At 47.5% G+C, this 20,880-nt stretch overlaps 2 protein-coding genes and 1 long non-coding RNA gene across 4 annotated transcripts in view; 2 read left to right on the top strand and 1 right to left on the bottom strand.

Annotated features, from left to right (window-relative positions):
- Positions 1-1,540: 1,540 nt before the first annotated feature.
- Positions 1,541-2,013, bottom strand: LOC117060609. 2 transcript variants are annotated; one of them, XR_004428010.1, is made up of 3 exons: positions 1,938-2,013; positions 1,786-1,843; positions 1,541-1,683 (listed from the first exon to the last, which is right to left on the bottom strand). It is a non-coding gene; the product is annotated as an uncharacterized LOC117060609 (long non-coding RNA). The 2 variants fall into 2 exon arrangements; XR_004428011.1 differs by lacking the exon at positions 1,541-1,683 and having other exon boundaries at positions 1,785-1,843.
- A 4,502-nt stretch (positions 2,014-6,515) lies between these two features.
- Positions 6,516-10,689, top strand: NUDT16 (nudix hydrolase 16). The gene is made up of 3 exons (XM_033172994.1): positions 6,516-6,732; positions 8,471-8,743; positions 9,578-10,689. Exons 1-3 carry the CDS (start codon positions 6,592-6,594, stop codon positions 9,761-9,763), a joined length of 600 nt encoding a protein of 199 aa, XP_033028885.1. The 5' UTR covers positions 6,516-6,591; the 3' UTR covers positions 9,764-10,689.
- Positions 10,690-15,827: 5,138 nt separating this feature from the next.
- The window catches only part of ARHGAP4 (Rho GTPase activating protein 4), a 48,865-nt gene continuing 43,812 nt past the window's right edge, over positions 15,828-20,880 (top strand). Inside the window, 1 exon segment of the mRNA XM_033172802.1 lies at positions 15,828-16,161. Coding sequence (XP_033028693.1) covers positions 16,095-16,161 — 67 coding nt within the window. The 5' untranslated portion in view covers positions 15,828-16,094.

Here is a 20,880-nt window from a genome sequence, read left to right as displayed (position 1 = left end):
GTTACTTACGTTCTGCATCTCTTAGTCTAGGTTTGCCCCCCCCCCCTTTTCTGAGAGACACCACGCTTTCAGTTTCCAGTGGAAGTGGGAGAAAGGTGGTGAATCACATTTTAGGGTAACACTTTTTATCTGTTGGTTATTGCCATGACATTTCTGGGTTAGCAATGTCAGTGTCTGACATCTTCCCTCATTTGGCATAGTGCAGTGACGGTACACTTTGGGGGGCGGGGTGGGGAGGAGAAGCGATGCAACACCAACCCCACACAGCCCCTTTGGCAGAAGGCCTGCAGAGAGTGCACAGAGAGCCCTTCTGGGTTCAAGGACCCATAGAGGAAAAGACTGGACAAAGCACCCCAACTGGCCAGAACATGCAGCAAAGCAAGTCAACCTCTAGTGGCTTACTCTAAAGGGGATAGGATTGGGAAGCAGGGGGAAGGAAAGCGAAATGGATGATAGGCAGATTCCTACGTCCCCAGGAAGTTGTCCTGTGTGAGCCTCACAGGAGGTTTGTAGAAACACACATCCAAATGCAGGTCTTGCTCAGCACACCACTTTATTTTACTTGCACCCCACTCTTCCTCCAAGTTATGCTCAAAACAACCCTGCAGGGTAGGTCAGGCCAAGAAGCAGACTCATTCCAAAGGGTTCAGCTCCAAGGGCCTTCTGGCGGTTCCCTCCTGTGAGAAATGAGGTTACAGAGAATCAGGCAGAGGGCCTCCTCAGTGGTGGCACCCGCCCTGTGGAACGTCCTCCCATCAGATGTCAAGGAAATAAATAACTATACAACTTTTAGAAGATATCTAAAATCAGCCCTGTATAGGGAAGTTTTAAATGTTTTATATTTTTATATCTATTGGAAGCTGCCCAGAGTGGCTGAGGCAACCTGGTCAGATGGGCGGGGAACAAATAATAAAATTGTTGTTTAAACCCTGGTTCAAGTCCAACATTACGGTGCCACCTTGTCTCTTGTGCAGGAGACCTTCCAGCAGGCTGCAGCCAGGACTCAGAGCCCACCATCTCCCCCGACTGCCGCCACACCTTGCCTCTTGTAGAAGGGGGTGCCAGAACAATACTCACACATGCAAGATGTCCTCCGTCACGCCCAGTTCCTTGCTGATCCCTTCTTTGCGGGGCTCAGGGTCAGGGGCCAGGGAGCCCAGCGCAATCTCAGCCAATGATGATGATGGGAAAGGGATCCTCAGCTCACAGGTGTTGGGGGTAGCGATAAGGAGCATAAAATGTACAAGAATGTTTGTATATTGGTTACTGCCTAAACAAACAATGCAAAATTAAGAGGCAGTCCTGTATATATAAAAGAAGTAAGTTTTTTGTTCCCTGTGGCAAGGAGTGCTAGGATGGGAAGCATCCATGTAATCCACCTTGTCTTAGAGACACACCAGTGACCTTGCTTCATTTAGCTCTTAAGGGAGAGAGAGAGAGAAGTTGCATTGGAAGTAAGCAGGGACACCGCAGGGGCTTGAACCCCGTCCTGGAAACCAGGAGCGCCGACCACCAGCGTCTTTTGCTTTTTTTTGGCCAATGCAACAAGGTGAAAAGCAAAACCTGAGAGAACACTCTGAATACAGAATGTTCTCTCAGGAAAAAAGAAAACCCTTAAGAGTTATGAAGTTGCAGACAGAACACAATCGAGGTTGTATCCCTTGCCAAGCAAGGGATATTCACCTAGATGTGTTCAAGTCACAGAGTGCCATGTTGACTGCCATTAATTTGCAGGGCAGAACAGAGAGACTGGTCCCAGTCTTCAAACTCTGTCTTTATGCTCACCTTTTTGTTTGTCCCTCTGAAGTGTGAATCCATGGGCCTGGAAGTTCCTTCTGCTGGTCTGTGAAAAGCAATCTGGACTCATTAGTTTGTCCCCGGCCCTTTCCCGACAATTCCAGAGAAATGTTTTTTTGAACACAGCTGTTCTTACTGACCTGACTTCTGCAGGAAGAGCTGGCTTCACCTGAGGGTGGTGGGCTCTTGGGCACAACTGTGAAGAGATCAAGCGGGGGGAAATGGAGAGGCCAGCACAAAAGGATTGTACTGAAAAAGATGTCTGAATTGTGGAGTGTGAAGTTCACTTGCCGTCAAGTTTCCTGAAGGCTTACAAAATTCTATTTCTCGTGTCCCTGAGATGCACCTGGAAGAGACTAGGGTCTTCAGCAGCCCTCCCCTCCAGACACAGGAGCAAAAACAGCCGGTTACCTAAAGTGGCGCAGTGAAGATGCAGGTGTCTCTCAATCCTACACTGTGGATGTTCACTTGATGTATCAAGAGCTCTGACACTGCCTCTTACTTGGCAATGGAGCAGATCTGCTTCCGGCACAGATAGCTCTGTGAGGTCTGTAAAAAAAAAAAAAAAAAAAAGAGCTGCAACAAAACAAGGATGGCTGTCCCACCAAAAGATGTACCTTATTGTGTGGTGATGGCGGCACAGGATAGGGCCTCCCCTGCAGTGGTGTCCCGACAAGAGAAGTCCCTCCAGGTAGAAGCACGGAGAGCGACTGCATTAGGCTTTCGAGTTTGCAGCTCTTCTGAAAAAATTGATTGAAGAACCAACATGGCTCAATACATGCTCTTGGGAATATTTAGTTTGCATATTTGATGTATTATTCCATTTAGAGCCTACCTTTTCTCCAACAGGTGCTTGAATGGTCCCCCTCACTGTGACCTGAAAGAATCTTTGTACAAAGAGTTGCAGCCAGAACACAACAGAGATTTTCTCCTCAGCCAAGCACAAGATACTCACCTAGTGGACCTTCAGCCAGAATACACACAACTGTATTGCTGCTATAATTATGATAGAGTATTTAGAGATTACTTGTTCGTTATTAGTGCCTATCGCCACCTCTGATAATACATTGCAGTTGAAGGTATGTAAATATATTGCCTTAGGAACAGAAGCACTGGCGAGGATCCACATTTTAGTATTTGTTGGAAACCCAGCGACTATCAACCCTATCATGAAAGTTTTCACCAAAAAGCCAATTTGGGTCAAATGAAATTTCTAATAAAGTCTCAGCATTTATGGACCATGTTCCCTGCATTAAACAGACATAACTGTACCCCAGGCAAAGAAAATTGGGAGCTACATGCCTCCTTTATCTACAGGATTTAAGGGTACAGACCTCTATTCCAAAATGTTTCACAAATGTGGGTTGTTATCATTATTTTGTGTGCCCCGCTCTGGTCATTAGTGGAACAATAAGCCACCCCCTTATGTATGAGTAAAAATGGCCAGAGAGTTGGGATTCATTAGATTTCAAATATTTTCTCAGTCATTTCAGCCTTACCATTAGCAGACAAAATCTTCTGCCCTTTATGTACAGGAAAAAATGGTCAAGGCTCATCTTTCCTAATTCTGAATATGTTTGTGCTTAAACGTTTGCTGGACTTTTTCCCCTTAAAAATGGCCGGCAAAATGGTGAAAACCTCTACTCACTCCAATGCCATCAGTATACGGACCTTCCAAATGCCCTATTTGCTTTTTCACACGGAAATCAGCAAGGCAGCTGTTGCAGACAAAGGAAGCAGTCTGATGCATCAGCTTTTAAAATGGGTATTCTAAATACCAAAATACCCTTAGGAACAGAATTACTTCTGAGGATCCAAAATGCTGGCATGTTTGGAACCTTCTGGATTTATACATATCGGAAGGAACAAAAACTCAACAATATTTTGGTGACCCTCTTCTAGTGAAGGAGCTTATCTCTAGTCCCCAAGAAGCTATCACAAAATGGCTGCAAAGCATTTTTGTTAACAAGGCAACCGGAGCTAACATGGAATTAAATGGAACTCTGTTGTCTTCTGCCCCTCTGCTCTGCTCTTTATCACATGCACAGCTTTTCCCCACCTGGATCCCGCTACCCTTCTCGCTTCTAAGACTTACCTGTGTTAAAATCTTACCAGTCTTGGTTTTACCAGCTTCTGGAGTGAGGTTCTGGAGCGAGTGGTTGCAGACCAGATCCAGGTGCTCTTTTCTGGATCCATTTCAATCAGGGTTGAGGCCTGCTTTTGGCACAGAAACTGCCTTGGTCGCCCTGTACAATGACCTCTGTCGTGAGACAAGGGAAGCTGCTCAGTGACCCGGAGTGCCTTCCATCAGCTTCGGCTGGTGCCCCTATCTGGATACGCCTATCTCTGGACAGGGATTGCCTGACTACCATTGCCTATGCTCTGGTAACCCGTTATTGGGTTGTTCTTTTTGTTTTGATTTTGTGTATTGGATATTTTATGTGAACCACCCTTAGACCTTTGGGTATAAGGCGGTATAGAAATTAAATAAATAAATATTAACTTTGGCAACAGAAATGCCAGCCTTCTTTTTATGAAACGGCTTCTCTAGTTGCCTTTTAAAATAAAAACCTTCTATTTTCTGAAATTATTCTTCACTCTGCTTGAAGCAGACTTCATATCCACCTACCCTTTCCTCTGCTCCTTCGTACCTCCAAAAACTTGTTGGTTGAAAGGTAAATAAACTTGCTTTCTCCCCTCACGTTCCTTCATTTGTCTTAGTTTTCCCTTGGCTTTTCTAGTCATCAGGTGTATCTGCTTTTCTTGATTCTCTTTAAAATCTTCATCTTGGTATTTTCATGAGATTTCAGTTTAAATTTGGCTAAGCTTTCTTTTGGGGGCTTTCTCAAAGTCCATCATCTGTCCACAATCTACTGTCCCTGTTTTATTATGATTAATTCTTTGTTGGACTTCTATTTTCTTTCCGTTTCCTTTTAATTTAAAATGTATTGCCTCTCCTAACAGTTTTTAGGGAGTTACTGAATTAAGCTATCTATCTATCTCTTTATCTATCTATCTATCTCTCTATCTATCTATCTATCTATATCTACAAGCAACATTTACAATTGCCAACTGTGGAGATGACAAGTGAACATTTGTTGTATCTCTTTTTAAAGTTGTAAATAACAACTTCAGCTCTGACCAGTGAGAGGCTAAAACCAATATTACAGCCAGGGACAGTCTCACTCACTAGACTCTGGCTCGCTCCTTCCACCACCTGTCAGTCATAATGACACATAAAAAAGTCCCTTGGCGCATTGATACAGTGGATACAAATGTGTTTGTTTTCAACATAGGATCATTGCGCATGGGTGAGAAATTAGTACCGGCACCACTCCCTAATAACAGGGTAGGTTTGCTGCGGTGCCAACTTTAGTGAAATATGGGCAGGGGGGGCAGTAAGCCCTGTCCTACATAGTCACATGACACGGCACACACCATTAAATGGCAATGCCCATCAACTTGGGGGGGTGTGCTCCCTGGCCCCCTCATATGTATTGGGGGGGGGGCTTAAGAGGAGTTCGCTCCTAAGCTGGGCTATATGTCATTCCTGGATCCATGTCTTTGCTTGCTTGGCTATGTGTAGCACCTGCCGTGCCTTTTAATGGCATTTTGCCCATGTATCGCACTGATCGGAGCATTAAAGATTTTGGTAGACACTGCAGCCTGAGTTTGAATTCTTTGAGAGGGAGCCAGGAAACTCTCCTCCACAGTGTGCTTTTTTGGAGGTTCTCCTTGTAGGAGGGGCCCCAGGGCCCCAAAATGGATAGCCTATCGCTTTAAGAAAATGCTAAGAAACTGTTAAAGCTATCTATCTATTTATCTATCTATCTATCTACATACAAGCAACATTTGTCTACTATGGATCAGGCCCTTGCAGAGCCAGGCAGAGGCCCGGGTCAGGTAGATAATGTGCCCCCCCCACTTTTTTTACCCTGGGGATCTCCGAAGTCTTATAAATAAGTAAGTATATAAATAATAGTGCTTTTTAAAAATACATAGGGAAAAGGATTATTTTAAGTATTTACATTTAAATAATGGTGAGCGATTGTGAATATGCTGACCGAGGCCCCCTTTGGAATCGGAGGCCCAGGACAAGTGGCCCATATGACACCCCCCCTCTGTTTGGGCCTGCATAGGGCATTTGTACCCTGCAATTTGAAAACCCACTCAAAGATGCTTGGAGCATAGGGGCTTCAAGAGAAGTCTTTCCCTGAAGGGTGGAATAGCCTGTGTCTGGAGTTTGAAATCAGGTACAGCCTCATATTAGAGAAGAGGGAGAGGACGCCCCCTCCCCATGTCCACCTAAACTAATTGGGAGGACTTCTGTATAGACCCAGTTACAGGTAGGTAGCCGTGTTGGTCTGCCATAGTCAAAACAAAATAAAAAATAAAAATTCCTTCCAGTAGCACCTTAGAGACCAACTAAGTTTGTTCTTGGTATGAGCTTTCGTGTGCATGAGGGGTTGTTCCTAGGAAGCAGGTGAGGAAAGGCAACGGGCACCTGCATCGCATCGCAAGGTTTCGCAGGAGCAATGCAAGAAAGCGCCCTCGCGCGGCCACCGCCGCTGAGCTGCATGAATGGGGAGACCCCGCGCGCCTGCACGTTGTACGCTTTCCTCCTCCAGAGCCTCTGATTGGCCGCAAAGAAAGTTCGGTGCGCGCTGATTGGAGGCGCGGTGCCTCTGATCTATATTTGTCTGTTTTCCTCTGCGGGAGCGGCGGCCGCACAGCTGGTGGAAATCGGAAGCTGAGGGGTTCTAAGTTAGGGGTCGTCGGTAACAGGCTCGGCCGATGGGCGAGTACCGGGCTCTGAGCAGGGCCGAAGCGCTGCAGCTCGCGCCGCCCGACTGGCAGCACGCTTGCCATGCCCTCCTGTACGCACCTTGCCCCGGACGCCTCTTCGGGAAGTTCCCGCTGCGGTTCGCAGCGCTGGTGAGAAATGAGCGGGGGGGGGGAAGAGGTGGAGATCTGCCGGTTAGCAGGAAGAGTAACCCCCCCCCCCACGCATTAAGAAATGGGCGTTTGCATACCACGGTTGGCTTGCTCAAAGCTCAGCAGTCCCGCGACCCGTTTTTAACGTCAGGGCTGCTTGCCTTGAACGAAAACCCAGGTGTCCCTGGATGTGGCCTTTCGTTCACGCCACGGGCTGCTTTGGAAGGGAGGGCGGGATAGAAATTAAATCGTGAATGGTTCCTGCGCTTGTTAGGCCTATTTGTCAGAGGAGCAGCGTTGTGAATCTGTTGCCGCAGGAAGCGACGAAGAGGCTTGAAGAGTAACGCATTTATTGTGCCACGACAAATTTGTTAGATTTTAGCGTGCCCATTGTTCTGGCTTACAATGGCTTATGGCTGCAACCAATATTTATTGAGGCTGCAGTTTGAGGCAGGTGTGATTGAATCACTGGTGCTGCACTTAGGTAATTTTAGATTCCGGACTTCCGTCCTTGCTTCTTAGATGGCAACGTGTATTATTTACCGGTAACTTAAACCTGTGGTAAGGCAGTCGTGTTGCTTTTGAGGGCCCTCCTGTTCCTGGAGCTGAGCTGGGGTCCTGGACCTTTGCTCCCAGGCCACAGGACTGAATGCTCATCTGCTAAAAAAAACCCCACTTAGAATAGTGACCTGGCAGGGGAGGTGACTAGCCTAGCCTTCTTTTTGATAGCCCCCTCCCCCCAAGTTTAACAACAGTGATAATTAAGCTTTAGGGGGCAAAAGTTATGTGCCAGAAGATGTGATTTTGAGGCATGTATTTTAGAAATTAAACAGTGCTGTCTCAGAACTCCTGGTATAAACAGTGGGATTGATTTTGATGAGTTTGAAGTGGGTGGGGAGGTGGGCTGTTATCTCATTAAGACAGATGAGCCATCAATAAAATGACGGTTATTGTCTGTTGAGAAGAAACCAGTTTGCACTTGACCTCTGTCAACCTGTGGGCTGCATTAGGGATCCAAGTGAGATTGGCAAGAAAAACTAACAGTTGCCAATACAGTAATTTCCTTTCTCAGCCTTTTCTAGCAAGTCTAACTATAAAGCAGGACATGAGGGCAACCCCTCGAGAGCACTTCTGTGTCAAAGGGAAGGGCAAGCAACCTTGCCAAAGGGGGGGGGCAATACATAGAATCATAGGGACCCTGAGGATCATCTAGTCCAACCCCCTGCAATGCAGGAATATGCACCTGTCCCATGTACTGGGAATGGAGGAGAAAAGTAAAGAGTGTGGAGTTAGTTACCTTTGTAACAAATGACCTTTGCTGGAGCACACCAGTAAATACAGTTCCAACAATTTCAGTGAGTAGGGATGTTGAAAGCCTTCTGCAAAAGGCGGAACTGTACTAGAGAAATTTGCAGGTGATGATGAAGAACAGGAGACCCAGAAATTGAAAAAGGTGAAGGTTAAGTGTTACTGAATGGCAGATGGAACTGGGTATGTTTTAGAGCTATCTTAGGGCACGTCCAGACAACCTACCTCACAGCATTGTTGTAAGGATAAAATGAGGGTTTGGAGGATGATGTATGCAAACTTGAGCTCCTTGGAGGAAAGATGAGCTATAAATGCAGTAATTAAATAATAAGGGCAGGACCCCAAATCCAGCCCACCATTTCATAAATCCAAAGTCCTATCCAGCTGCTTTAAGAGACCCAAAGCACTGCTTTGTCTGTTCCCTTTGCAGATGCAGATGCGGTTCGATGGGCGCCTGGGATTTCCCGGTGGATTTGTGGACCCGCAGGATGTGTCTCTGGAGGAGGGTCTGAATAGGGAGCTGCATGAAGAGTTGGGCCCTGGCGCTGCCTCGCTGCGCATGGCCGAGGACCACTACTTGAGCTCCCATGCGCCCCAGGGGCCACGGCAAGTAGTGACGCACTTTTACGCCAAGCAGCTTAGCCTGGAGGAGCTCCGGACCCTAGAAGACGGGGCCACTCAGGCAAAGGAACACGGCTTAGAGGTGTGGAAAATACAGGGTAGGGCGGGGTCAGCAACCTTTTTCAGCTGTCTGGCTGGTCCACCATCCCTCAGACCATGTGGTGGGCCAGACTATATTTTTTTGGTGGGGGGGGGGGAATGAAGGAATTCCTATGCCCCACAAATAACCCAGAGATGCATTTTAAATAAAAGCACACATTCTACTCATGTAAAAACATGCTGATTCCCAGACTGTCCGTGGGCCGGATTGAGAAGGCGATTGGGCCGCATCCAGCCCATGGGCCTTAGGTTGCCTACCCAATAGGGTAGGGTGTGGCTGGTCTTGTCTGGTTTGGGGACTGCCACACACTGGGCTGGTGTATGTATCCTGCATTAAGTATTTATGAATTTCTGGGCCAAGATAATGCCAGTTTCCCCCCAGAATCGTTCAAATTCTGCAGCTTGCCTGAATTACGTGAATTAAGAAGAATTATGCTGATTTTCTTAATTTGAACAATTTTCTCATCTATTTTCCCCCTTCCCAGTTTTGCATAATTTATTCTGGCCTTAATAGTCATGGAGTGGAAGAAAGAGCTATGCAGGGAGCTGAAGCCCCATCTCTGATCACTCAGCACCTTCTTTGGTTCCTGAGATTTGACCAGGTTTTGCCCCAAAATATTTGGAAACCACGGGGATTAGAAACTGATGTTGTTATTTAAAGGAAGTTGAAATCTTCAGGCAGCTGAATTGTGTGGCCAAATATGATATTCTGTACTCTTGCTGAACTCACATACTCCTGGTTCCTCCTGGGGGAGGAGAGGAGGGAAGGGTTCAGAAGGACATTTTTGACCTGATTTCCCTTCCTCTGTGGCTTCAGGTGATGGGGCTCATCCGTGTCCCCCTCTATACCCTGCACAATGGCGTTGGGGGGCTCCCAGCTTTCCTTAGCAACACTTTCATTGGCAATTCCCGGGAGCAGCTGATTCACGCCCTGGATACTCTTCAGCTCGTGCCAGGAGAGCAACTTCAGAAGGCTGTTACCATGATTCAGAAGAGACCCTGAGTGTCATTGGTTGTGGCTGCCACATTCCAGCCTCTGACGGTTCTGTAACCGAATTCCCCCATGAACTTTGGACTCTTGAATGGAGCAGACGTAGCGGAGAAATCCAAGAATGTGGGAAGAGAGTGGAAATGGACCTTTCCCTCCCCCTACCTGAGGAGAATGACTCAGTTCTGGTGAATCTAGCCCTGAAAAGGATTTAAGCATCCAGATAGTTGTGCGTTTAAAATACTGAAGATGGCTGCCTCACTTGGATCAAGGGTTAAGAGAGTGAAGCATCTGATCTTCTCTGTGTGTGTAGATATATAAGACACACACACACGGATTCTTGCATTTGGAGAATGGCACTACAAATAACACACTGATTCATCTGTGGTTTCTATTTTTCCATCTGTAATTTCAAACCTTCTGCCTCTGAGTTCTAGTATTTGTATATCATGGAAGTCGGGGTTTCCCTCCCCACAAAAGCCCATTGCACTTCCCTATTGGTGTATTATTACTTTATCATTTCACAGCCGGAGTTTGCCTTTCTAATCTTTTACTAGTGCTTGAAGAATGGCTTAAGACATTTTGTGGCTCTTGACTCCTATAATATTTTTTATTAGCTCATATGGAAGTGGTAAATGGCCACTAGAGACAGTCATTATGTGTCTCCCTCCCACTGGTTTCTCTTTTTCCAATTTTGATGTTGAGGATTGGAGTGGAGTGGAAAAGGAATGGAAGAGCACATAGAGATAAGTGCTGTATGTATCCCATAATAATATCCATGCAAGTGTAGAATATGGCAGTGGGACAGAACTCAGCCTCTGGAAGGTCTCTGCTATCACTAGTTTTCAAAAACAAGTTTGTAACTTGTACTGATGAGAAGGGGCTTACAAGTTTTCTTTTTAAAAAATTATTTTTATTAAAGATTTTCTTGGTTTACAAAAGTGCCTTGTCTCTTTTTTTCAGGCTCTACAGTCTTTTCTACAGATCAGCTACATTCGTTATGAGACATTACAGTATAAGGCCAGGAAGAAGCTTGGGGGAAAGGAGGGGTGGTGGTGAAATTTATATTTTTTTACAGTGTACATGTGGGGTTTTGTGTTAGCGTCAACTGGGTAGGTTCTCTTTCTATTTGCTTATTACATTTCCTTGGTAGTGAGAGGGATTGGGGGAGCCCAGGGTGTGGATGGTTGTCTGTGGTTGACTGCAGTGAGATTCATTTGCATTTGTGAAGTGTGGGGAGGGCTTGTTGGGTCAGATTAGACAAATTGATATGTATGCTGTTGGTGGATTCTTGTTGTCGTCTTGTTGTGCTGTGTATGTGATAAAGGGAAGCCATACTGGGGTGAAAGAGTCCTCTTCTATTTGTCCCCGTATCAGTTTCAGTCTGTTGGTTAGCTTTTCCAGTAAGGCTGTTTCCCATTTGGGACCAGTGGTCCATGTTTACTTCTGACAGGTCTCTCCAGTGAGGCTTCAGGCTGCTGAGAGCAGGTGGGTTATAAACTCTGTATAATGTGAGCTGTCATTATGGTCTTGGAAGATGTTCAGTAGGGCCGGTTCTAATACCTGTTTAGTTATTTTCCATATCTTTTGTAGTCAATAAGGGTTGGATTTTGAGGCATTCCCACCACATGTAGAGGTATGTGCCTGTGGAGGTCCAGCCTCTCCAACATTTTGGTGAGGTTCTTGAGCATATCAGCAGCAGTTTCCGTGGTGTTAGGTACCATCTGTAGGTGAGTTTCAGAGTGAGTTCCCGTCTTTTGGCTAGATGGATTTAAAGGGAGGTTTAGATCACATTCTAGTAGGCTTGAGAGTTTTCTGAGTAGTTTTTGATGAAATCTCACAGTTCAGAAAGGATTAGGAGCAGGTGAAGAGGCAAGAAAAATTCCCGGTGGTCAGATTGCTTGGCCTTTTCCAATCTTAAAATTAACAATTAATCTTAAACACAATCTTAAAATTGCATAAATGGTGGGACCTCTCTAAATTAAATTGTGCAGAATTGTATTGGTATAGTGTCATTTTAAAAAAATGGCACAGGATTTTCTGTAAACTCTGTCTCATTTTCAACTTCTCTGCAGCTCGAAAAGAGTTGTGCAATTGTACTCTAACCCAAATTCTAAATTAGCATCTTATTTCAATCTGTTCTCCACTGAAATCCCCATTAGTCAGGAGTCAGGACTATAATGGGCCTTAAGTAGAAAGGAGGTTCTGACCACATCGTGTGTGTCTGCTTCTTTTCAATTAGCAACCCAGAATCTTTGTAGCAAATTATTGACTGCATGCAGGTAGGGTCACTAAGCACCCTTAAGCCCAAATACTGTTGAAAGGGTCTGGCTAGTCAGCTACTTCATGCGGCAATAATGTTTCACCTGGCTGCACGCGTTGTCCCACTGGTGTTCACTGTGTCCCCAAACATGCAGTGGGCATGCTGTGTCAATGGTGGCTTATGGCTGGCCCAAAACATTTTGGCCCTTGATGCGAACCATGAAATGGTGCCTCCCTCCCACCAGGGAAGCGGGGGAGTGAAGATGTACATCAGGAACTAGAGAGGAATAAAGATCTACCACAGGATCTGCAGCCCCTGTGGATCCTGCCATCTGAGGCAGTTGCCTCACTTTGCCTCATGGGTGGGCCGGCCCTGGCTGTGGCTCACCAGCACATGTTTCAGTGTGCCTGGTGACTAATGACTCCCTGTCACAGCTTTCCAGGTGTACTGCAACCAAACCAGTTAAGTGTAGTTGCTGTGTGTTGATGGCACTCCCTTTCAGAAGCACCCAAAAGCTGCAACCGCTTAGTAGCTGTGTTTGCTATTAATTGATCGTATGTCTCCCCACTTGCGTGTGACCACATATATGTGCGGCACTAGGAAATAAATAAATAAATTGATTTGATCTGCAAAAAGACATAAAAAGGACAAAAATGGCCCGAAAAGAGGGGGAATACAGCAAGGTATCCCAGGAGCCTTTGCAACAGCAATCCCATGAATTTTTGGAGGTTTTTTTTTTTGTTTTTTTTTTTTTGAGAAGGCACCTAAATGGAAGGCATCAACATCTTCCTCTGGTGCTGAGAAACCCAAGAAGCAGTGTGTGGCTTAGAGGATGTTTGCAGGCCTTTTAGATGGTGTTCCCTCCCCACAATGCATGATTTCATGTATATGAGCGATACCTGGGAACGTAAGCCCTGTGTAAGGAGGGAGATGTCCGTAGTGTTGCTTTTCTAGAGCTCAGATCAGTGCTCATAAATAGATTTTTAAATGTATAAAACTTTTTAAAGAAGCCTACTGCCTCACGGTAGAAACAGCAGCTTGAATAGAAAGAGGAAGACCTATTTCCCCTCCACAATTTCCCCTTCTGCTGAACCCCAGCTGCCCTATACATGTAGGTCTCTTTCTGCCTAATTATGCATGTAAGGGAGGGGCTGGACTGGTCCTTAATGTGAATGCAGCATCTAAAATTTGATATAATAAGCACATCTTTGCTTGGTGAAAGCTCTGCAAGGAGGTTGTCAGACACAGGACCTTGGTGATGCGGCAGAGAGCCCTGCTCCCCAGCCCCCACTTCATCAAGCCTCCACAGCTCCTAACTACCTTTTGATTTGCTGCTGCTGAGAGCTCCAAACACCACTTTGTTATGAAAAGCATCTGTTAAGTGTGAACCCTGTGTTTACATAGTCATTCCCCAGTGGCTCTCCATGTGCCCCCATTGACTGGATTATACAAAGTGCTAGCAGGGGTGCTTTAAGTGTGTGTGATGGGCAAGAGAGGATGGGGTGGATGACCAGGGACAGGAAAGCCTGTGGTTTGGGGGAGGTTGTCACCATCCCCCCTGTCCCTGGCTCCTGAGCTGCAGACATTTTGCTGTTGCAGCTCTTGCCAGTGCAGCCCCCTCGCCACTGCCACTGCCCCGCCACCCTGCTGCATCCCTCCAATCCCTTTTGCCTGTGAGAGGAGTGTGAAAATACTCTCTGAATAGATCTTCTTTGTGTATGTGTTTACCTCATATATATAATTTGAGATGTGTGGTTTTGCAGGCAGAGGGTAGATAATCTTAACTCTGAGAGTGCCTGTTCAGCTGCTCTGGGGTGGGTGTGGATGCAAGAAGACATATTCTGAACTCTGCTGAGACAGCGCAGGGTGTGGAATTGTAAGCAAATCAGCTTCCTGTGCTGGGAAGTCCCACTTGCAGTGGACAGCAGAGTGTGGAAGCTCCAGTTGCAGCTTGTGGGCGTTAACTATGGAGAGCTACAGTTATTTTGGATCACACAGCTATGGGTCATAGAGGGCACAAAATCAGGGACATTAAACTTTTAGTTGAACTGTCTTCCGTTTGTCTTTTCCAAAGAGCAGTGCAAAGTTGTGCATTCTACAATTTAAAGACTTACATAATGTATTGGAAACAAAATAGAAAATTATTTTCAGTAGCACCTTAGAGACCAACTGTGTTTGTTCTTGGTATGAGCTTTCGTGTGCATGCACACTTCTTCAGATACTTCAGAAGTGTGCATGCACACGAAAGCTCATACCAAGAACAAACACAGTTGGTCTCTAAGGTGCTACTGAAAATAATTTTCTATTTTGTTTCGACTATGGCAGATCAACACGGCTACCCACCTGTAACTGGAATAATGTATTGGTTTATTTATTGCATTCTGCCTTTCTGCTATAACCAATCCTCAGGGTGACAATTTTATGTTCAATCATAACGGTTCAAGTAATTAATATAATAGCTGATTAGTATCTGTACATTTGCATGTTGCTGAAATACTAGATAGAAATATTGAAGGGTAGTGCCAAACACTTAGCTATATATATTGCTGTTAGCGATGTCCTGTGAACCCAGGTCTAAAGATGATGGATGCAACACCACTGGCAAATAACCAAGCATTTGATGGATAAATGAAATGCTGTGCAAGGGGCCCAAAGCAAAGAATTCATCCCAGGATAAAGGACCATATAAACAAGAGCATCCTAGTTCCGGATGTAAATTCACAGCTCTGTGGAGGTGTAATCTGCCTCTCCAGAGAGCTTCTGGGTTCTGCTGTAACACGCTAGGACCCAATGGAAGGAACAAAAAGCCTCATCCAGCCTCCCCCAACCTAGTGCCCTCCAGATGGATGCCCAACTCCTATCAGCCATTGGCCAAACATGATGGGAGTTGTAGTTGAACAACATCTGGACGGCGCCAGGTTGGAGAAGGCTGATCTAATCCAATGTTTGTGGAATGCTCTCCCAAGGGAGGCTCCTCTGGCACCTTCAGTACCTACCGGTATATTTAGATGCCAGACAAAAATATTCCTCTTTCGCCAGCCCTTTTAACTTGGGGGGGGGGGATTACTGATTTATTTATTATGTATGTTTGTGTTTTTATACTGAAAACTGCCCATGATCCTTGGATGAAGGGCAGAATATAAATTTAATAAATGAACAAATAAACATATGGCACTCAATATACACAATAGTCTGACTTGAGAGCAGGCAAGTTCCTGTGTTGCTGATTCAAACCGTCAGTCGCCCTGGAGTTTGTTCGCAGATCCCCACAGGATCGCTGCATGTAACAAGGTGGCTGCGTCTTTCCCTGACACCTCTACCTACCCAGTGTCCACGCGCATGCTTACTTTGGGGTCCCGATGCCTGCTTAAATGAGCCCAGGCTAACTGATCTGGCTCATGTCTTCTGCCTATGCCTGAACATTTGGGGCAGCCCACACATTGCTGCGGTTTGTGTGTTTGGGGGGGGGGGCGCTCGTGTTTCCGAAGAAGAGCCCTGCTGGATTACAGGCCAACCATCTCGCCCAGCACCCTGCTCGCAGCAGCCAGCCAGACGCCGACGCCGCTAACGAGTGCAGTTGCCCCAGTTGTGGAAGAGACCCGTGTGAGCTGCGTTTTAGCTCCTCGCTACGCTAGTAATTGCCAGGAAACGGGGCGGCGGCGGCGCTTTTCAGTTACTCCAGCTCAATTGATGCACAGGCGGCGGCGGCGGAGGGTGTGATCTGGTGGTGCAACAGTCGTTCCTGTCTCTCTGGGGCTTGTTGCTGGCAGTGCCTGCGTTGCCACAGTGCTGGACAGGGCGACACAAAGCCTTTGGCTGCAGCCCTAGGAGAGGGAGAGCGAGCGAGCGAGCGAGTGCGCGCCTGGCACGGGCTGCCGATTGTGGCTGGCACCGCGAGGAGGGGAACCGGAGCGCAGCGGGTTAACGCCGCCGCTCCAGCCCCAGCTTCTGCCTCTGGGGAAGGGAAGCAGAAGAAGGGAAGGGGGCGGCGCCTCGCCCGGGAGCGCGGCACACCGCGCCGCATCTGCCGTGCGCATCTTGCGGACAAGCTGGCCCTGCTGCGCCCCGGCCCACACCGCCGGCATGAGCGCGCCGGGGAAAGCGCGCCGCGAGCGGGGCAGCCTGGCCGAATACGAGACGCAGGTGAAAGGTAAGATTGGCGGCGGCGGCGGCGGCGGAGGGGGGCAGCAGGCGGGTCTGGGGGGGGGATCCTAGGGAGGCGGTGGCCGAGCGAGTCGCGCAGGGAGGTGCGCGGGGTTGCAGTGGGGGAGCCGCTGGCGCGGGCGAGGCTGCGCGGGGAGAAGGAGGGCAGCCAGCGACGCCTGCGGGCAGGACAAGGGGCATCGTTGCACGGGGAGGGCTGGGCTGGGGGGGTGGGGCTGTGGACGCAAGGGCAGGCCAGGGGTGGGGAGGGCATTGTGTGCGAGGGGAGGTCGGTGGCGTTTGCGGGTAAGCATTTGCTGGCCTGGGGTGGGCAGCTGTCGGGTGGCCGCTGCGCTAACGCAGCATCGAGGGGCGGGCGTCGGGAGCAGCCACCCGGACATCTGCCTGCAGGTGCAAGTGGCGGCGGCAGCACGCTCTCCTGGCTCCCCTGTGCCTCTGCTCGGGGGCGCGGGTGACCAGGGGGCCGTTGCTTCATCCGTCCTCAGTTGCTTGACCGACCTCCAGTCGGTCAGTGGCCTCCCTATCGCCCACACGCCGCCCCTTTCGGGGTGCTCCCGCGTCAAATACCAGCCGCGCTGGATTTCACTGCAGCTGCATTTATATGGCTGCGAGAGGAACGCTCTCTGTCTCTGTCTCCCCCCACCCAAACCTAGAGAAATGTGACCCAGATTTTGTAGACGAGAGAATATTGTTGCTGCTGGTGGTGGCGAGGAGTGACTGCAAACTCGGGTTCTTAGCGGGAGAGACGTGGTCGAGGGGTTGTAGGCAAGAGGTTGTAGGTTCTTAAGGTACAGAAAAAAGAAAAACGTATACCATGCCCGCGTGCCGAACTGACAGGAAAAGGACCCAGGCGTCCTCTACCTCCCTGTAACCTCCCTCGGCTGTAAAACACTAATTTCCACTTCCCCTGTTAAGACACCCTTGCACAGCGAAGCTGTTGATTGTAACGCAACATCCCTTCTTGAGTTCCGGTCGTTCAACTTCCTCTAGGCTGGGTGAGTTGATCAGCCATCAACAATTCTATCTCTGCTGCCCCAGCCAGCACTCCTCTGCTCCTCACCTCCTTCTCGGGATCACAGCACCATTCTGGACCTGCCTAGGCTTACTGCTATCTTACAACAAACCTCGACTGCCAACTCAAAGCCCTTCTGGGGCTCAAAATGTTACAAGCACAGCAGCACCAGCAATCCTGGCACCACCGCAGTGGCCCTTGTCCCACCAGCAGGGCTGGTTCAAGGCGTTTTGGGTATCGGAGCCAGGAAGGCCAAGTTGTCCCAGCACCACACGCAGCAGTTGGCGTGGGGCACAATTTCCTTGAGCTGCTCTTGTTCTCCTGCATGTGCCCTGTGAAACGACAGTTTGTCTTAATGGATATTTGCACAGAAACTAACCAGTTCATTGGACCCCAGCTGGTCACATCTGCACATGCACACCATATATTCCCAGAGTGGCTTAAAAACTAGTCCCTCTTCCCGGGGAGTTCTGGGAACTTCAGCTCTGTGAGGGGAAGAGGGGTCTCCTAACAACCCTCAGCAGCACTCTTAACAAACTGCAGTTCCCAGGACGTTTTGCAGGGGGAAGAGAAGCCGTGACGGTAAAAGTGGGTTTAATAGGGCTTTAAATGCATGGTGCAGAAGTGGCCTTATCTCCCTTTCTGCCACTGAAAAATATACAAGGCTGAAGGCAGTGGTGGACCTACGTTTCTGGGGTCCTGAAGCTTGAAGTGTCATCGGGGTCCCTTTCCAACCAGCAACAAGGTCTGGGTAACTGCTGTTCTCTTCTTCAATGGGGTTGTTCCACGACAGACCACCACATTTTTACAATATCTGTGCTACTGACTCTCAAATTTTGGGATTGTTACAATATATACAACAACAAAAATTGATCAATTTTATTCAAATCAGTGTGCCTCAAATTAGATCTAAAGGTAAAGGGACCCCTGACCGTTAGGTCCAGTCGCAGATGACTGCCCTGCCATGAAGCAAAATGTGGCACAGCTGTGCAGGGCTGGCCCAAGATGGTTGCTGCCTGAGGCAGAGCAAGAAATGGATTAGCCCCCACAACCCACAAGTCAAGCTGCATTGGACCCAGCTCCAGTTAAGTTATTTTGGCACCTGAGGCAGAAAATCCCCCTCCCAGGCAGCAAAAACCAACGCTCAATAAATGAAAGAACCAACAACTGCAAACCTTCCTTTCTGCCAGGCAAAGAAATAGTTCTGCTGCTGCCTCAGATATTATGCCAGGTTTTGACTATTTTGATTTGACAAACTCACAGGTTTTTTACTAAGATGGTCACTTCAGGGGGCTGTCATCATGGAGAAGATAGCATGCTCCCAGGTCAAGTCTGCAGGAAAGGTGTAGGCCGGGCACCACCTTGGCATATCTCCCTCCACTGTGAGACAGACACCAAGCAGGTTGTGTGTGTGTGTGTGTGTGTGTGACAGACAGAGAGAGACAGACTGCCCTTTAGCTTCAGGAAGAGAAAAGGCTGGGTCAGCCTGTTTTTAAACACTGTGATCTAAATATCAGCTGAGGTGGAAGCTGGAAGGTGAACTTTGGTGGAGTTTATGCCAGACAGACATTATTATTATTATTATTTCAATACCCTGCCTGTCTGGGTGGGTTGCCCCAACTACTCTGGGTGGCTTCCATAATAAAACCAAACATTAAAACAAAATTGTTGTTTATTGTGTATTTATTAAGATGAGTTATTCCTCATCCTTCTATTGCAATCACAATATTCAAGGTGGCTTACAACTTTATTTTATTCTTTTTAAAAATAAGACCACCAGTTTCAAGCAAGGCAATCAGTGAAACCTCTCCCTCTCTTAATAAGCCTTGTTTTTATGAATGAGAGAGCAAATATGTTTTTCCTGCGCTGATGCTGTGGGATACGGTGGGCTATAAATCTGACTGCAGGCCCTTGAACTTCTGACCTCTGCACTTGTCAGTGCAATCACACACCCCCTTTCCCCCTCCCGATCTTGTCTTTGGTACCAAGCCTCCAGCACCTCCACCTCTACACCATATTCTCATGCAAGTATTAAGCCCATACACAGTGGGGGTTGGACCTAGATCCCCCTAATTTCTCTCTCTCTCTCTCTCTCTCTCTCTCTCTCTCCAGCCAACTCATTCCCCTTTCCCCATTTTCCCAACTGAGCTTCCTCTCTTCCTTCTTGCTTATTGGGTTGAGTTCAGCTTCCAAGTTGTCAGTTCTGATTTTCAGAGGCTTTTGTGAAGAGGGTTGGGGGAAGGGCTGCGGACCATTTCTGCATCCCTTCGCTGCTTTGCCTTGGCTTCTGTTGATAAGACTGGCAAACGAAGGGGTCTCTTGGTGCTGCCCTTGCTTCCTTCTGCTAACCCAGTGGACTCCTAGCTGTCTTGGCCTCTGCAGGGCTATGAGCTTGAACTCTTGTATTCTGAAGAGAGGATTGGGGGGGGGGGGGAGAAGGTTCAGCCAACCCTCTTCCTTTTGTTCACTTTTGCTGTTTTATTCTTGTTTTGCTGCTTCCTCTACTTCATTTTGGCCCCTTTTCTCTGTCCAGGCTATGAAATACACCATGGGAAAAACATACATGGGAATTAAGTAAAATCAAAATTCTGCACATGGCAACCTAAAGCCTTCATCAACAAAAGCTGAATTATGTATATATAGCTGCTGGGATGGCTCAGTCAGTAGAGCATGAGACTCTTAATCTCAGGGTCATGGGTTTGAGCCCCACATTGGGCAGAAGATTCCTGCATTGCAGGGGGTTGGATGAGGTGACCCTTCCAACTCTACAATTCTGTTATTCCATGTCACCCAGATAGATTGTGCAAATTGAGAAATCATGCAGTATTACTCTTGTACTGCTGAATCCTGCAGTGTGTATATATATATATATAGAGAGAGAGAGAGAGAGAGAATGATGCATCTCACTTACTTCCTGACCCCTAGAAATATTATTCAGCCCACACTTTCAGGCACAACTTCACAGTTGTGAGGATTAGAAACTTGCTTTAAAAAAGCAGCAGGTCAGATTCCCAGGAAGCTTAATTTTCCCGATACCACAATCTGCATTGTTCCTGCTCTCATGCAGAAGTGCATCACTTACCCAGTCCCGTTTACAGCACAAACTCTACTCTGTCCAGGGTGGTTCATGATTTCACAGGTGTGGGCACAGGTGTATGAATATGGCTGTCCAGAACCAAGGGGAGCCATGTTTTGTAAAGGAACAACTTTCTATGCAGATGAAGCCTTACGCTGCTATCTTATGCTGGAAACAAGTCCCAGTGTAGTAACTGGGACTTACTTCTGAGCAACTTACTGAGATGATGTCAGCAAAAGTTACTTGGCCACAAATAGTTTTTACTAGCCTGTTTGATCTCATATACCTGGTTAGCCATCTGCCTGCTGCCTCTGAGTAAATCAGTCTATTTCTTAGACCAGCCTTCTCCCGCCCCCCTCCAGATATTTTGGACTACAACTCCCATCAGCCCCAGTCAGCAAAGCCAACAATCTGGGCTGATGGGATTTGTGGTCAAAAACACGTAGAGGGCACCAGGGTGGGGAAGCTGCCTTAGGCACAATTACCAAGGCCTGTACTGCACCCAGCTTGGATGATCAGCAATTTGCCCATTATCCAGCATGGCTGGAGCACCTGCAGACCCTTTGTGTGAGATGCCTGCTGTCTAACACTTGATGAATCAAACCAGTCATAGCTGT

The sequence above is a fragment of the Lacerta agilis genome, chromosome 16 (assembly GCF_009819535.1).
Source record: "Lacerta agilis isolate rLacAgi1 chromosome 16, rLacAgi1.pri, whole genome shotgun sequence".
In the NCBI taxonomy this organism is placed as follows: domain Eukaryota; kingdom Metazoa; phylum Chordata; class Lepidosauria; order Squamata; family Lacertidae; genus Lacerta; species Lacerta agilis.
This window is presented reverse-complemented; position numbering and strand designations above follow the sequence as displayed.

Coding starts and splice junctions, on each gene's coding strand:
- NUDT16 (XM_033172994.1), top strand. CDS start 6,592: ATGGGCGAGTACCGGGCTCTGAGCAGGGCCGAAGCGCTGCAGCTCGCG. Junction 6,733..8,470: donor CGCTGCGGTTCGCAGCGCTG/GTGAGAAATGAG, acceptor TTCCCTTTGCAG/ATGCAGATGCGGTTCGATGG. Junction 8,744..9,577: donor CAAAGGAACACGGCTTAGAG/GTGTGGAAAATA, acceptor CTGTGGCTTCAG/GTGATGGGGCTCATCCGTGT.